This window comes from Coturnix japonica, chromosome 2 (genome assembly GCF_054131305.1).
Source record: "Coturnix japonica strain WE chromosome 2, WE-NBRP24, whole genome shotgun sequence".
NCBI lineage: Eukaryota > Metazoa > Chordata > Aves > Galliformes > Phasianidae > Coturnix > Coturnix japonica.
The window spans coordinates 97,788,994-97,807,540 of NC_140664.1; the positions used below are offsets into that span (position 1 = coordinate 97,788,994).

Genomic DNA, 18,547 nt, shown 5'->3' on the forward strand with positions numbered 1-18,547 from the left:
CACTGACCGACTTCCACTGAGTTGGCAGAAGAGCCTCAGGGTGAAGTGAGGTTAGTAGCATTGCTTTGGAATATATAAAGCATGTATGGGAGCTGCAAGGCACAGTGGTGCGATTTGTAAAATTACATCTTCAGTCTGCTCAGCAACTCTGAGCAGCTCACCAGAATGGAGCATCATGTGTATGGAACCGTGCCCTGGGTCAAGAGCAGATTATTTCAAAGCTATTAGGACATGCATGCGCCTTGGACATCACTTTCTCTCTCCATAACACAAGTCCTACCATGCTATGTTCTACATGAGCTACAGTTGAGAGAACACATTAGTGTTTCTCTGCACCAGCTCTGCAATACCAATACATAGTTCATCATCTTGTGATAACTTGGGCATAGAAGATGCTCTGCAAAAATCTCACCCCTCTCTTTTACACACAAATTTCTGTCAAATTCATAATTTTCTAGAACAAAGAATAGCAGGAAACCTAATTCAGATTTCTAATTCCTTTATTACATGACATAATTATATTTCACCAGATTACTTTAGCCTCAGAACGTTGCTGCATTTATAATTCTTTGTTGCCCAGCTCAAGGTTAAGTGAAGAAACAGACTCAGCTGAGATTCTGCTTAAACCCTTATTTTTCACAATGTGATACAAAAGATTAATTGCTTTATATTCTTCAGTGAAGATGTAATTAAAATTGCTGTTTGATATGAACTATTAACGGAGCAATCATTTTGAAGGAGGACACCGTTTCTTAAAATTAATACATTTCCCCTCCTTTGCTTAATCCATAAAGTGGTTAATTTTTGGAGGTTCCTTGGAAGGACCTGAAAAATCCAGACTTCAGCACTCCTACAGACTCACTATCTGATGAAAGGGAGCTCTCAACAATGAGCAAAATGGCAATCCTGAGCAGACACATTCTGTTTCTATCATTTTTGTGAGCACAGCACACAGGCTCTTGTTCACTGCTGGCAAAAATGCATAGCTCATGGTGGCGACAGTGTTGAAAAATAGTGTTTCGTAGCCAAGAATCTGCTATTTCAAACAGTTCTGCTATGCTCTTTGGAATCCTCCCTGGAAATAAATAGAAGGCATTATTTCTGGAGTGACCTGTGTATATAGTCTAAACGTGCGCTTGCTTAGAAATGGTAGCTTTTTTAAAGTAACTTCTCTGGGCTAAGATGAAGGACAGAAGGACTTAATTCTAACATAATTTGTTTTGCCCAAGTCATATAAAACTGTGTGGGACTACTTCTGCTTGCATGGGAAGTCCACTCACTTATTATGTTACAGTTATTGGTCCTTTGTATAGGCAAATCCAAAGAACACAGAGATTAAATATGATGTGAAATTCAAACAGTTGTAAAAACATGAATTGCTTTGTACAGTGCTATTAATGACAGCACATGTAATCCTACACATATGATCCCAAAAGCTACTTACCATTTTCATTATTTGGTGGAAAGCCTAGGTGTTCAACACTTCACAGACAGTGAATAGGCAGTGAATGAATGAACAGCTGTGACTGTAAAAGCATTTTCTTTCTTTCTCTGATTTATCTGAGAAAATGAACATTTTTAGAGACAGCCGACTGACTGGAATTGGAAGGCCAATACACCTACCACAGTACTCCTTTAGTCCTGGATGCACGTTCTTTGCTGCATCTCAAGGGTGAAAAAAAATCTCTTCACATTTATATACAGGGTTCTTAGCACAGAGGGCTCTCAAGGCTAGCTGCAGCTCCTAGGCACTGCTGAAGTACAATAATATTTACTGCACAGATTGGCCTCTCCCTTTCCTTAAGCACTGGTGTGATGGTAGACAAAAGACTGTCTTTTACCAAGACACTGAGACCTTGGGCACTGCACTGAAAACTAAAATCAAATTGCAAACAACCCCAGAGAGCCCTTCTGTGTCAAAATACTTATAATCTTAACTCCTTACTGACAAGCTGGGATTAAAGTTCATTTAATTTCCCCATTATCCAGATAAGGTTGGCTTAGGAATTCAAATCTTCACACTGTAGAAGTATTTAGATTAAAACGAACATTTTTGTAAGAATGATTTTTTGTTCAACACGCTGAGTAATGTACTTGTCTCTCTATCCTGAAAATAAGATTCCTGATGAGGATATAGTCATCTCTCACCAACAGCTCATAAACAAAAACAGGAAAAGCAGGTCTAAGCAGCATTGATCAGTCCCCACCTAGCATAATAGGCCATGTTAGTCCTGGAGTGAATTTACATAAAATGACTGGCATTCATAGCTAGGTCTCAAGACTGGCAGCAAAGGCTGAGCAAAGAATAGCCACTTTGCCTTCTCAATCTATATCCCATTAGCCATGAGGGAGTCTTCACCACAGTCTGCAGCAAGAAAACATGAGTTTATCCTTTTCGTTCGTAATGATAAATGCCAGAGATACCCACTGAAAGTGAAACCTCAGCAGGGACCATGTATCACTAGTAATAACAGAAATAATCAAGCTGTTGTTAGAACCAGACACTCAGACAGCAAATTCAATTTTTTTATTCTGTGCCCAATAACAATGACAGCTCCTAGGCCTCATGCATTACAATTAGCTCCCGCTGCAGGAATGCTCCCTGCTCTGGTGCATAATGAGCACACTGCAAAGACAAGCAGGACCTGGGGAAGAGGTGAAGAAGTGTTGAGAGAGGCACCACACGTCCTTGCCTGTCACTAAGGAAACCAGCTCCTGTTTGGGGATGCTCTGAAGAGTTTGACTCATTCACACTCCCACAGTTATGAGCGTCACTTCCCATCACTGGCAATTAAGACAATTTTTTAACAACACATACAATCTATGTGGTGGTAAATCAAAAAAGACTGAACAAAATCTAGGTAAAGTCACTGGTAGCTTTTCACACATCAGGAGGGCTGGACACCAAAACTGCTTCAGTCCATGGGATATCACTCTTTAATTCCTCTGCTCTACCACTGAAGACACTGTGGCCTTTCTTTCAGACAGCTCACACTTGCAGACATTTCTTTTGAGCCCCACAGTCTACAGATCTACTGTAAACAGCACGCCTGAAGCAGCACTGGAGATGTCCTCCACCTTCCAGATGAGCAGTTCTGACAGTGGTGGTGTTCCATTCATTTTAGCAATGTCAAGAGGAATGGGCAAAAGAAAAAGAAAATTAAGAAAATACGTAATCCTTCTTTCCTCTAATGGGTTACAAACATAAACCTTTCAATTATTCAGAGCTGGAAAATTTCATCGCAAGAAGTGGAAGCACTGTGCATTGATACAACACAGAATTAGCAGTAGAGATGATGTATGACTTTCTGGCAAAGAAAGACAGAAATACAAAGATTCTTTGTATACATTTTTGAATACCTCAGAGCTTTCCCTACATCTCAGCATGGCCTCTGTGATTTCTTGCAAGGGATAATGTAATGTCCTACTCACTGCACAATGCTGCTCTTTTCTATCTCTGCTTACTCCTACTTATTAACAAGTATGATGTTAATACATACTTATTTAGTAATGTATATATACATATTAGTCTGAAACTCTAGGAATACTATCAGAAATGACTTAGATTTTTTCTAGTTCTAAATAAGATTAACAAAACTTGAGAAAATTTGAAAGAAAAAAAACCAAAATGCCTGTCTTAAGATACATACAAATTTCAGCCTACCAGGGTTCTTTTCCCTCAATATTTCTCCTCTATTGGCACGAATGCAGAACACACGAGGCATGTGAAAAGGGGTAAAGCTGTTCAACAGAAGTTATAATGCCTTTTAATTCTCAAGATCCAGAAAGCTGAGGGAGTGTAGTGGTATTAATAATGCTACTAATTGAATCTCAGCTATTCTGTAAAACTAGATGTTTGTTGGTTATTGGTGCAGCATTACTGCTTAGTGTCTGAAGGACAACTTAAACTTTGTGCTTCTAAGACTAGACATTTCTAAACTTTTTGTCTCACCCAGCCACCTCCTGGCAAGTCCCAAATGCAATATTCCTTTAGATTCCTCCTCTGTTTTTTCATCTACCTGAGGGAAGCAATGCAGGAAAGGCAGAGAACACCCAAGAATAGCTGAGATCCTGGTGATCATTTCCCTATCAGTGATCTTCGTTGGGCAGGCCAAAGCAATGTGCGATTCTCACACCTGAATTATATGGCTTGGTTCCAGCATGACATGTAAGTATCAAAAAGAGTAGGGCTATGTCTATTCTGTTCCTATCACAATTCTGTTAAAATGAGAGATATCCCCTTGAATGCTCCTCAAAAAAAGCAGTATCTGCTGAAAAAATAGAGCATTTGCAATTCTGGTTATTCAATACAGATGGACACCTTCAGTACAAATCTCTTCCGGTAGTGCGGTAAGCAATTACTGTTGGAAAAACAACTTCTTTAGATAATTAGATACTTAAAATTTGAAGTTGTTTATGTTTATACAAGCACAGAAATTATTGGTGGAATAATGCAAACAAATCTGTCATGGACCATGAGCTCCTGTCAGGCTGCTAATTAAGGTAGTAAGCCATAATCTTTCTGTATAAGGTTCTGTAATGACCATCATAACCAACCAATTTTTTTTTAGTGCTGCAAATTACCCTTCCTCTACTTTTCTTCCTTCTCGGTGTCAGTTTATAGTGACATATGCTTTTGGAAAGAGACTTGAACATAACACTCTTGAACTACACTGACACCAGAAAGTTTAAATTAAACAAAAAAAAATCAGTTTTTGTCAATTTGAGTCTGATTTGTAGCTAAGCAAATTGATGGATTCTTTAAAGGTACATTTTGTCTTTACTTAAAATTTGTTTTGGAAATACATGAGAGATGCAATTACCTCTTTTTTCTTACTGGAAGCTGTAAAGCCTACTAACAGTCATTCATTGGAAATATTAATTGTCCTCTGTGACAAATGCTTGCTGTTGACACAATATCCATGCATACTTACTAAGAAGAGATTCTGCATCTGGGTAGGGTTCAGACACATCCTTTCCTCACACAACATCTTCCTTTTGCCCAAGGTGCAATTGTACATAATGAACTGCTCTGTTTTTAGGACAAAGTGTAGATCTCCTATGAGATCTGAGCATGCCAGTGCTATCTGGACACTGAAACACATCATAAAGGAAACATCTGTTGATACCAGAAATCCTAAAACCACTATATTGACTGAAGGAACTGCAGTCCAGCCAGTTATGCTGAAAAACATCTTATTTTCTCTGGATATATTACAGTGTAAACTTTTGGCTGAAAAAAATGTTTCAACCAAATGCTAAAACCTCTAGCTTTAATTTCTTAGTAGAAGATCTTCATTACCAATGAAAAACACATGCCACATGTTTTCACCTTACAACTGTGTGAGAAACCAAGCTAACTCCCTTTCAGTTGTATAGCCCAAACAAGAATCTAAACACGATTGCATCCATAAAATTTATGTAGTGCTCTGAAATTATCTGGAACATGTGAGACAGACATACAATAATGAATCAAAATAGGAAAAAAAATCACATAATTTGTTGCAGCCTGGTCATTGGTGAACAGCAATAACAGTTATATATCCCAAAGTAATACTCCTGTACTTATCCCTCTCATCTTTATGAAGCACTTAGAGGATGAAAAATCCTCTAAGTGCAGAGCACTTACTGTAATGAAAGTAAATACAGACACATGGACATAAGACAGCCCATTGCTGATTTCTTCTACAATGGTAAAATGCAAATCATTACAGACTTGTCATCAATGCATCTCTATTTTTATTCAACCACAATAACCAGGATTTAACACTCTCAAAACTACCAACATAGAGGTAACTGGCTGAACAAGGAAATAGTTGATGATGTTAGAGGCGCAATTTACAGAGTACAGCTAGATGAGAAGACAGTAATATTATTTACTTCTTTGCCTTTACATAACTGGGCATTGCAAAGTATTGAACATGCCAACACGCTAACAGCAAGATCCATGCACATTGTGCAAAAAAGGAGCACAGTGCTTTTAAGAACAGTCTTCTGAACAGAATGCACCTTACATGTCCTGTGCATACTATGGTGTGGCATCCTGTCTTGACTCGGTGACAAGATATGGAATCACTGCACAATGCACTGAACTGGATACCAGAATAGTGCAGAAGCTGCACAACGAAGAACAGTAATAATGGCATGTATCCAAGTGGAAAAGCAATTCTGTTCATGCAATACACTACCGAAACATCAAATACCACATATTTTGTCTGGGTCCTGAATGGAAACAAATGTAAAAGCCAAAACCTTCATGGACAACATGCTTCTGCTAGGAATTGTGTCACTTCTCATGCAAGCCTGTGCTTTAAAAAAAAGAAAAAGAAGTAAATAAGAAGCTCTCATCCTTCTTTCCAAATAATTTATTGCTGTCAGACCTCTAATCTAATATTAGGTGAGCTCATCTTTTTTTCTGCCTTGGAGCCATTTTAACTTAATATTGCTCTGCTTCCAGAACCATGAGAGAATGCAGACACCCTTAGCCACTACAGATGCTGCACTGACACTGTACTACATCTGCTTGCTATAAAAGTCATTAATATGCTTTGAAAGCTTCCAAAAGCCCCTCCAAGAAGGCAAACTTTATTTATAATAAAGCATTTTTCTAGGCTGATACTTCCGTGTGAGCAACTGGTAGGCCCAGGCCGCCAGCCTGGCTTTGGGCAGGCCTACCTGCACTGAAGCCACAAGCAATGAGAGCTTTTCACAGAAGTCATTCCTGAAATCAGCTTTTTGTTTGCCTCATTCCCATCCTCATGTACCTTCTACTCGTGCTCTGTTTCACCAATTCTGTTCTCTGTCATGTCTCCATTTTGCCACCCCTAGTCACCTCCGGCACAAGCTCCCTGCTTTTCTGAAGCACGGTAGGGAAATGATGGTCTAAAATACTCAGTCTGTGATTGCAATTTTCCAATCAAGTACACATTTCTAGGAAGGTTTAGAAGTGTTTTTCTTTTCTTTTCTTGTTTTCCCAGCCTGGTTTCTGAAGGAAAAAAATGGTGTGATTACCCTGTCAGTTTTCCTCAAATAACCCTCAGAGCAACTTTCTGAGCTCAGTGTCTACTTTCTATCAGGTCTGACAGATGAAAGCTGAGAGGACATGATGTTTCTTCTGAAGGCTCATAACAGTCAGTGGCTTGCCACAAGTTATCTGCAGTATGCAGGTGTCCATCCTTGGACACTTTATCACTGAAATTTCAGTGATCACTCCATATCCTTTCATTGATCAACTACGACCATGAATGTCACCACCTAAACAGACCTAAAATGCTCCTGATGCTCTCTAGTCCCTGCCTCAGAAGTAATTTCTGACATTACAAAATTGGTAACACAATCTGTATTGGCTCAGCTAAAACTATTTCTACAGATACTCAGTAATTTCACAGATTCCAGTCAAAATTTCAAGTTATGTGTGTAGGAACAGAAGAAAAGAGGGAGAAAAGATTTACAAAACTAAACAAAACACCATAAATACAGGATGGAATTCACTTGGCTGTAGGCACTGTAGTTCCTTTTCTTTGAAGGCACAGGGCAGTGCTGGACCCCACAGCAGCCACATCTTTATGGCACAAGGTGGGTAACATACACTTGTATGTCCTGGGGCACATACAAAGTGACCCAGCTCAGGAGCCTACCCTAATGATTTAATCTTTGAATCATATCTTAGGGAAAAGATCAGTAGGAACCTTCAAGCTGCCTCCTGGAATGCCTGTCACATTCTCAGACAAGGATTATCTGGAAGGATGTATCTGAACCCAAAGGGATGAAGCAGCTTGAGGACTTTGTTCCCAGTCAAGTCTCAAGATTTGAGAAGAGCTAAACACTTGCAATTGCCACAGCAGGGAGTCTAAACCGTAGTCAAAATGTTTTCATTTTGAAACGAGATAAGAATAATGTTTCCAAGTGAGCAGGCAGCTGAAAGAGTGAATAGCAGAAAAAGACTAAAGCGCCAGAGATTTTACAGAGTCTCCTTGACTCATGTTATCCAAACATCCACAGAAAATGATGTGGTAAACAGAAACAAAATTTGTATTTGCATCTCTGTGCTGTCTGTACTCAGATGTAATGGCTACAGTCCTCCAATATATCTTTAAAATTATGACAACCTCAAGATCAAATAGCTGAATTGCCTCCAGAACGTCACTTAAGTGTTTCAGACCATCTTCTTTGCACTTCATTTACCATAAGCCCAACTATGCTACAGATGCAGCATTAAACTGATAAATATGCTTTTATAATAAAACAGCAAAGCCAGATGTCTTTTAAGTTGATTTGTATTTGGGTTCAAAGATCCACTATATTGAGATAATAAATATGGTGCCAGACCGCCAGGCATGAGAAGCTACAAGAAACAGATGACCTTCGTGCAATATCTCACCTCTTTCTTTCTCAGGAATGTAGAAATAGGAAGTTAGGAAAGCAGACACTGCTAGCCACCACAATTACCATCCAAAACAACACCATTTTTATTAAAGCATAGAACAGCTTAAAAAAGAAGAGGAAAAAAAAAAGAGTAATCAGTTGCTTAGTTATAGCTGTGTCTTTTGTTTCCCTGAGCAGCTGAAAGAACACGAACAAAATTGCCAGCAGTCACATTACAAAGACACGGTGACAGGCTGGATGACCCTATAAGTCTTGTTCGCATCTTGTGTCTGGGTTCTTGACTTGCATTTTAAAAGGCTTTCCTACCAATGCCTTTGCAGGGAACCTGCAATGCCATTCAGAGGAGTTTCTGTCAAACCCAGACAGATGGATGGATGCTTTACCCTACCCAGCACATTTGTAATTGCAAACCCTACCTGGAAACAGCACCACCTCCTTGGGGTTAATGTTAGAGACATTATGTGAATGAAGGTTTGCACTAAAGAAACAGACAACTGATGACTTAAACAAAAACCTCCAAAGTGAGAAGAGCTGTTTATTCATTTGAAATGCAAGGACTCTTTCACAAGCATAACCCCCGCACTCCCCAGCACGCACCCACCCATCTCTGCCTATGTCTCTCTTACTCTGGTGTCATCAGGAGCATCATGACACAGCAGGAAAAGAGACCGGTTCACTGTGAGACCTGCTACTCACTCTCTTACAGTGTAACGGCCCCCCTTCCAGCCGGACATTCCTGTGGAACTGCTCCCTCTGGCCCCAACCTCAAGGACCACCTCACTGCTCCCCAGGTCCAAGTACAGCAGTAGAGAACAAGCAAGACAAACACAGAACCAACCCAGTATGCACTGCTACAGATCTTTGGCACTGAGATAAAACATGTCATTTTACAAATGTTTTGCAGAGTCTGCATGATGAAGTGTAATACTGTATCTTGAAGATGCAATGTGATTGTTCATGTTCTCTCTGTGCCCCTGCCATGTAGAGCACCAAGGACACGGCACTGCATACAGGACAGCAGTGGTGGAGAACGCAATCTCCGTTCTTTTATTGCTCAGTGTCTCCAAGCAGAGTTTCTCAATTTTCAACATATTTTCAAAGAAAACAGCAACCAACCTTCTCCACTATTTTTCAATTCACAATTAAAACACAGCCAATTAGTTTCATCAGCAAAAGGCACTGTGAGTAGATGATAAAATAGACGTAAATACCTGCTTGCTGTGCAGTCTGTGGGATTTGTTGACTCCGCTGTGCATTGTACGGAACTGAGGCAATGGGTCTGTACTGCTGAGTTGTTGAGGTAGGGTACTGACCAGATGGGTAATAATACACTGGCATCTGCAGGGAGAGAGAAATATAGACAACAGAACTTAATCTCTGAATCTCTTTGGTTTTTTTTTAGATTTACAAAACAAACAAAAAAAAACAACAAAAAAAAAAAAAGGAAGAAGAGCATGAGTTAAAGAAAATATGTCAGCAATAACTGTAACCAAGTGGATAGACTTGCATCACATCTCTTTAAGCACTGCTGGTTGCTTCCAGCTCTTCTAGGAAAAGGGCTGCTACACAGTTTGCTCTCAGGTGCTTAAAGGAAGAGATGGAAAGAAAGTGGCAGTGAGAGGAGACCAAAATACGTGATGCACCTGCAAAAAACTATACACAAACTAAAGAAATTGCTGTAAAATATCAAACGCTGCAGAAAAAAGAATGCAAGTGACACCATCCATATCAACATAATACACAGAGACAGCATATTAAATCACAAAGTGGATGCTGGAGGACATGGTCATTTTGAGGCAAAGGATGGCCTGGAGTAAAAATATATTGGTGAGGTGGTGGGAAAGATAGAATGCATATTCCTGTGGTACTTGTACAGAACTATTATTAAACTCCTACTTTTATTAGCTACATCCTTATGTCAACATTTCTCTTTCAAGCTTCTCTCATACTTGGTGTGCAAAAACAGTCATAGTGGTTTTCCTGTGAGAGATAATGGTAGGCATTGATCCAGCAAGTTCTGCTAAGGGGGATTCTTTTTTCTATTATTATTCCAGAACAACATGTACTACATCACCTCATCATGTAGCTGAACATGAAGTCTGAGGGTGACTGGAGCTGAAGATTTTTTCTATACAAGCTATAGCACCATTACTGAGACATCTGAGCTAAACAGTTTTCATCTGACCCCTGCCAAGTTCAAGGCATTCAGGATTTTTCATTTTCAGCTGCAGTTGATTCTGCAGGTAGCAAAGTTCAAGAGCTTATGGTACCAAACCGTAGTGGGAGGCGGGCTTCAGTGATGCTTCCCTCATGACTTCTACCACATCTATCAGCATTTCTTTATAAACCATGCAGTATTTATCCTTCTCAGACACTTCCACAAAATCATACAAAATGCTTTTTTGTTTTTTTCATACAAATCTTAGAACTACTTTTGCCACTTTTATTTCCACGGAAGGAATGACTCTGGCTCTGGAAGAGTTGAACAACTGATTATCCATAAAACTTGAAATTCAAATGGTTCCAACTGAACAATTTAATTATCCTTAAAGGAAAATATTAGCAAAGTAAAGGTAAGTGCATAATTTTGTACAAAGAAAGGACGCCTAAAAGCTGAGAAGAGGATATGGATGGCTAATTGGGCAAGTAAAACACTAATCAACAGCTGCAGTGGAAGAAGTATTGGGATAAATGCAACTGGACTAGATGATGCTGGTGAAGTTAAAACCCCCAGACAGACTGAGAATTAATATCACCCATCAATCAAGAAGTTGAATTCCCGTTCATTTTTCAAGAATTATTATTTTTCTCTTGAATCAATGGAAATCACGTAGCTTTTTTGCTTTTCTTCTTCTCTTCTAAATGATACCAGCAAGATTCTAACACAGACAAAGAAGACAGATGTTTTGACTGCAAAACATTGTAAGCTATCCCTCTTCCAGACAACACCAGGTGACAACGGATGGCTACAGCCTACCCTTGAGTGATATGTTTTCTTGGGGGGTAAAGTAACAAAAGCAAAACGCCTTGTGAAATGGGCAAAAAGTAGAATTAATTCGTTTCTCTGCAAAGAAAAGCCACAAGGTATTAGGAAAGTAAATTTAGGGAACATCAAAGCAGTGTAAATAAGGGATCATGCCATTGTATTGCACTGTGGAAACTGGGAGGCTCTCAGCAAGACACAGGAATAGCAGAGTTAAAAAAGGTGAGACAACTCAAGCTTTGTAAAGTCACTGAAAACAGTTGGTCCTGCCTTGAAACAGAGGGAGTATGCAAGTGTGTACGAATTGTCTCCATGGAAAGAGGCTGTAGGTACAAGCTTTATAATACAGCCTAAACAGTGTAAGTTTTGAAATGAGCTCTACAGTTGAACATGTACAAAACCTGTACTTACACTGAAACCCTGAGTGTATTTGGAATTACTATTTTTTAATCACACATTAAAAGAATTAGTCAGAAGGTTTTCTCTCATCTTCTCAGTTCACTGAAATCTAATACATTTGTTATACACTCCATTTAGAAGCTTATCGGAGTGTAATCTATCACCCTGAAAAACGTTAGTGGTAGGAGTACTGGGTAAAAAATCATTTAATTTATAAAGATTGATGGGTGAATTTGCTAGTAATCACACACAAGCTGAAAAGAAGAGATCAGGCATTAAAAGAATGGCTTGGTGTAAAATACAAACATGAATATAATAGGTCTTCAGCTTCTGAAGGGTCTGAAAGGATCCATTTTCATTTATCTTGTGTACATCGATACCTCAGCAGTCAAGACAAGTTATTTGTTCTTTTAGATATTACATTAGTGAACAGTGAAATCAGAGGGACTGGAAGTAAATACTGCTTATACTGTCCAGACGCTCCTGAATTTTACAGTTTTTCATTATATCAGCATCACTAGCATCTTGCTTATTTTCTTTCCAAATAAATACATAACATTTCTGTTGAAGCCTACTGAAAAGTAAACTTATTCTTGAATTTTTCCCATGTGAATACACAGTCTAAACCAGAACCTTTATCAAGTATAATGTATTTTAGCAAGTTTAGCATATATCATTTACAGAACTGAAAAGTTTTGACTACCCTAACAAGTAGGTCAATACAGCTACATAGTTATCCTAAAAAAGCTCACACACCTGAGACCATAATCTAAGAAGATGCTGTCTGTTTTAGCCTAAAGACTTTACTCCATTGTCTTAACTGTTAATGTGGTAAAAAAAAAATCCCCACTCTGTAATAATTACTCTTAAGATATTTGACAAGTGATCATTTCCATAGGAGATATTCTTACTCTGAAGGTGAATCCCCTCTCTGTTTAGATGCTCACCATTTATAAACATCCCTGTTTACTGTTTTCTATTTAACTTAATTTGCAACAGGACTGGGCACATTGCTTCAAAGACACCCATGGCATGAACTGCCATCATTTTTTCTCCTTTCATTATGCTGTGTCTCTGTGTAATGGGCAGTGACTCAACACAGCACTGGCTTTCTGCTTTGTTCAACACACATACAGTTCAAAAGCCCTTTGTTAGCCTAGGTCTCTCAGACTATTCTCTAAAAGCTTCCTTTAAATTATTAGGTACATTTGTCTATTTTTTTGTTGTAGGAATACAATTCCACACTTCTTTTGGACTGACTTTTACTTTCCTAGCTTATCTCCCCCTACTGAATCACAGTTTGACTCTGCCAACTCACAGGCATTGCTGATATTCAATTAGGTTTTTATTAACTCCTTCACCCAGATGATTAGTGATGCTGACACTACTGCTAATGGCTGTTATGATTACCTAAAATTGGAGAAAAGACAACAGAAACCACAATAATGTCTTGAAGCATTTCTTTCCTGTATAGTTACTGACTGGGCTGTGTCTTTCATTAAGCATTTATCTCTTCCCTCCACAATAGCTGCAAGAATAGTAGCAAAAAATAATGGCCTGTGTGCAACACCTGCAGGCATTTCCACCAATACATCTGTATCAGATCATTAAGACCCATCCACACGTAGGAATTCTGCCTTCAAATTGACTCCCAACCTTTTTTCATGTCTCCTAAAGGAGCCATGCTATGAACAAAGACTTTGCCTTATGGTAGCTACAGAGTCTCTAGGAGGTGGGACTCTGAGAAGAGCCATCTCAAATTAATGATGACAAAATTAATTCAGGTGAAAAATCCTTCAACCTGTATTACTTCTCCCAGCCTCTCCAAGAAGTCGTACTACCTCACTTTTGGAGATCATTTTCCCAAAGAGATAGAGGTGGAAGTAACTTAAATGAGTGCATGCCTAGTCATGATCATAGCATTTATACTTTTTCCCATCTCTTTATTTGCAGAGTCAAAAACAAGAAGAAGCAAATGTTGAGCAATGACAAGTACCAATGACAGAACGCTCCTGAAAAAGTAATGTGGGCCCTTATTGGAAGTGCTTGAGCCCCTAAGTGCTACAGAAGAATCATCAGACAGAGGAGAAAATTGAGAAAGTGAAGATGATTGCTATTTGTGATACAGAAAGCAAATAGGAATTTGCTGCTAAAAGTCTCTTTCAGCAAACACAGACTAAGGGTTTTTTTGCCAGCTGGCTGAACAAAGACAGATTGCTATTTTCAGGTTATTAAATCATGACTTGGTTGTTAAACTGAAGAACAGCTGGAAGGAAAGATGCAGCATAAGATGTATAAGGGGTCCTCTCATCACTTCTTAGGCAAGCTCTTCCAAAGTCAAGCCTGCTTCTGCTTTGATGCGGAATCTCAGAGTGCCGCTGTACAGCCGTATTTATTTGAACTTTGATACAAAAGCTAATAATAAAAAACAGTACCTTTGGGTTTGTAGGCTTGGAGAGCTTTTCCAGCTTCTCCTTTCAGCTCACAAAGGAAACGCTCACACTCACAGCACTTCTACCCAAATTTTTTTGTTGCTCTCATTTTCTGACAGCTCAGAAGGCTCTGCAGCCAATCCACTAGAACCTTATGAGCAATGCGTTTATGGGAACTAATTAGCCATTAGAGTCAAGCCTCCTTTTTACTGGTATAAATCCAAAAGAAACATTCAAGATATAAAAGTGCTTTTACATTGATTGCTTTGCATTGATTAATGCATCACAATGTTTGCATGCATTACTACCTCTATTACTCTTTTTGTTTTAAAGACTCTCTCAGATGACCTGACTTGGCATCTGAAACCAGCCTAGTGTTGCATCTAAGCCCAAAAAAGTAATAAGGGATTCAGACTGGGGGGAAGCCAGTGCCACAGTCAAGCTGTGCTGAGAGTGGGGAAGGGCAATGTGGTGTAGCTGCTTTGCCCAGCAAACTGAACTGGTAAGGCTGGTAAGGGCACTTGCAATGGAGGAACTATTTCCCAAGGCTTTGCTTATCTTTCTGTTAGAGAGAGCCCCCATTTGCCCTACACATGCTATGAGTAGTACACAAACCAAACCACCATGCCATATTCTGCATCAGGATTTCCCATCTGTGTATTCTAATGGAAAAAAAGCTACTGCCCTACTTTCCTCCCCAGCAGACCAAGACCACTGTACTTTTACAATATACAGGCACAGGCAGCACAGGCACCTCTGTATGCCTTCTTCCACACAGGTGACTGAAAAAGATGGACTTTTTGGTACAATAACAATTTGGAGATGAATGGTTTGCACATGCAACAGACAGAGAGGAAGCTGACAGCTCTGAGATTCACACCTTTGTACCCCTCTGTGGGGATGAATAATTTCTAGAGGAAATAATGAAAACTGCTGCAAACCCAGAAGATATTTATTTTGCCTTCAGTAACTCTCCAATGTATTATGATGCAGGAGGAAAGTTCCTGTATGCACTGCATCGGGGGTATGGACAGAGATAGCAGCCACTAGACACACTGTTAGCACAGTATTGGTCCTATACCAGCCTACAGATAAAAAGGCACCTCCTTCTTACATCTTTATCAGAGAGTTTCTGTCTCACAACTAACAATAAAACAAGTATTAATAATGAGAGAATACAGCTTCACAAAGAGACACTAAACCAGTCTGGGTAAAAATCCTGCACCGAGTTTACCCATCACCAAGGTGAGGTCTTACCACTCAGCCTCAAATGACCAATTCACGACAGTGCTCAGAATGTGGCCGTGAAGGAAGCTCAGGAAAATATAAACACTGATCAGACCTCCGTCAGTCTTATTTTCTTCACAATGAACACTCTCAGGTCTCAGACTTTCCTTGTGAGGGAAGTGCTTTAGACCCCTCACCATTTTTGTAGCCCTCTCTGTTGTTCTTGAACTGAGGAGGCCAGAACTGGACTCAGTATTTCAGGTGTAGCCTCACCAGGGTACAGAGAGTAGAGAGGGAGGAAAACCTTCCTTGAACTGCTGCCCACATTCTTTTTAATGCACCCCAGGATACCACAGGCCTTCTTGTCCACAAGTGCACACTGCTGACTCATGGTCATCCTCTGTTGTCCACCACGACACCTAGATCCTTCTCCATAGAGCTTCCTTCCAGCAGGTCAGTCCCTAACCTGTACTGATGCATGCGGTTATTCCTCCCCGGGTATAAGACCCGACACTTGTCCATCAGGTTTCTCTCTGCCCAACTCTCCAGCCTGCCCAGGTCTCAATGAATCGCATTCTGGTGCATCAGCCACTCCTCCCAGCTTCATATCATCAGCAAATGTAATGAGGGTGGGCTCTACACCTTCATCCAGGCTGTTGATGATGTTGAACCAGAACAGATCCAGTACCAAACCCTGAAGAACACCACTATCTTCAGGCCTCCAAACACAGTCTGCACCACTGACCATAACCTTCTGAGCTCAGACAGTCAGCTAGTTCTCAAGCTACCTCACTGCCCACTCATCTATCCCACACTGCCTAAGCTTACCTACAAATATGTTATGGGAGACAGCGTTAAAAGCCTTGCTGACATCAAGGTAGACCACATCCACTGCTTTCTCCTCATTTACTCAGGTGGTCATGACATCACAGGGGGCTACCAGGTTGGTTAAGCACAATTTCCCCTTGGTGAATCCATGTTGCTACTCCTGATAACCTTCTTTTCTTCCACTTGCTTGGAGATGACATCCAGAATAAGATGTTCCACACGTGCCATGAGTGCCGCAGAGGCACTCGAGTGATGTGCGCCACCAGAAGTGTTGTGAGGCTTGGTTAAATGATGCTTAAAAGCACTGAAGACACTGGGAGTTAGACATGAAGAAAGACTGCTGGACAGCCCCTGCATATTCAACTATAAAAACATGGACGGGACCGGGTGAGGAATGCATTAGGGGATTCTGCTTTTCAGGTCGTCTTTTCATCTCGAAATTTAGAACAGAATTCTTCATTTGACAATGAAATCCTTTCCTAGCAGTCTTTTCTATTAAAAAAAAAAAAAGAAAGAAAAAAAAAAAAGAAAAAAAAAAAGAAAGAAAAAAGGCACTGTCCTAAATTTGAGCTCCTAAATATTATTTTTCATAGGCCTTTTCTCAGAAAAATGGATGTTGAGTTTATTAAGCACATATACAAGGGATACCACAGTCCTCTGTGGGATGTGAGCATCAGTATTTTGTTTCATTTCTTTTGTTAATTAGTGAGGCGCTAGATCTTTAGCCCACTTAAAGTACTATAACAGCACAAATTCTTCAGTAATATGGCAACGTGGAATTGTAATAATGAAGACAATGATGGATTTTTGGTAGGAAGTTAAAAGCAAAGAAACACTAGAATTTAAATTCCTTTTACACTAAATAAATAATGAGGTTTAACTTTTTTTTGAATACTTTCTTCAATAAGATAAAAGAAAAAACAGGAGATATAGCATTAATAACTTGATTTAAACTCTACTTTAAAACTGTATCTATAATTGGATAAGAAATTTGGCTTTTTCAAGTGCATGCCTTGATAACAGGCCAGAAAGTCATCTGTGCATTTTACTTCTTGACAGTAATCACTTCCAATATTCTATAAAGGTACCCAGGAGACAAGCAGAGATGTTTGGTAGTGAACAGAAAAACATTATCAGTCTTCAAGAAGACAGTAAAAATTACTGATCTGTGACATCTCACATGCTCGAGTCAATTAAATATGATTAATGACTACCTGGGCTGGTGTGTATGCTGCTCTTTATATATACAGGGAAAAAGGACTATGGATATTTACTTACCCTCCTCCTCCACATTCATCTGCAGATGTGTCCTGTAGTTCAAACATATGTTCAGAAAATACTTGGGGGATAAGGAAGAAATTGCTGCAACCCTGGAAAGAGGCTTTGCAAATTTCCTGCTGCCTGAAAATCTGCTAAACCTTTACGAAGGCAGGAAAAAAGTCAAAATAAAAACCAAGAACCAAGGAGAATATTTTTACTATTGTCTTTCTAATTTCACAATGAGCACCAAGGCAAGGCAAGACCTGGGCAGTAACAGGCAGTGACATGCCACACTGGCAATAGGAAGAAAAAAAGGTTCTGCCTACCTGAGCAGGTGGTGGTGGCTGTTGCACAAAGCCCTGGGGTGGTGGCGGTGGCTGCAGCACTTGCTGAGACACTGGTGGACCTGAACCTGTAAAGCCTCCTGGGGGAAGCTGTTGAGTTGGGGAAGCCATGATGTAACCCGTCTGCTGGGCAGGCTGCTGTAGAATGGGTGACGGGTAGACCGGACCAGAAGGCGATTCGGGGTTGTCTCCAGATGACTGACGACTTAAGCTCATCTGGTTAAACTGGGTGGTCATGTCATCTCTCTGCGGGGCAAAAGTCAGTAGAAAACGATGTAGACATGATGTGTGCAGTAGGCTTTTAAGCAAATCAACAAAACAAAATAGGTTCAAACAGAACATGAGGGGAAAAGGAGTTGCTCAGCTTGAGCAAGTGCCAAACTTTGCAGAGATATCTAGAAAAAAATGGTGGCAATTAAAATGAAAATGACTATAAATGCTTTGACAAAGGCTGCAAGGTGGTTGGCATGGCCTGACACAAAAGCCAATTATTTTGGTTTTTACCCTCCCCATGTCCTTTTTTTCCTCCTACATGTCAGTGAACTTTACAGTGTTCAGAAGATGACATTTTCAATAAAAAGGGCATGAAAGTAACTTTATGATGAATACTTTCTCACCAAACACAATATTCCTCATCCAAAGACACAGTGGTAATTTCACCTGTGTTTCAAAATGATCCCAACAGGAAT

General features: G+C 39.8%; 1 protein-coding gene across 43 annotated transcripts in view; it reads right to left on the reverse strand.

Annotated features, from left to right (window-relative positions):
- The window catches only part of ARPP21 (cAMP regulated phosphoprotein 21), a 177,431-nt gene that overhangs the window by 21,280 nt on the left and 137,604 nt on the right, over positions 1-18,547 (reverse strand). For all 43 annotated transcript variants that reach the window (XM_085538153.1, XM_085538170.1, XM_085538157.1 and 40 more), the window contains 2 exons: positions 17,841-18,104; positions 9,597-9,723 (listed from right to left, as the gene is read on the reverse strand). In XM_085538153.1, the coding sequence (XP_085394279.1) occupies positions 9,597-9,723; positions 17,841-18,104 (391 nt within the window). The remainder of the gene's footprint in view (positions 1-9,596; positions 9,724-17,840; positions 18,105-18,547) is intronic.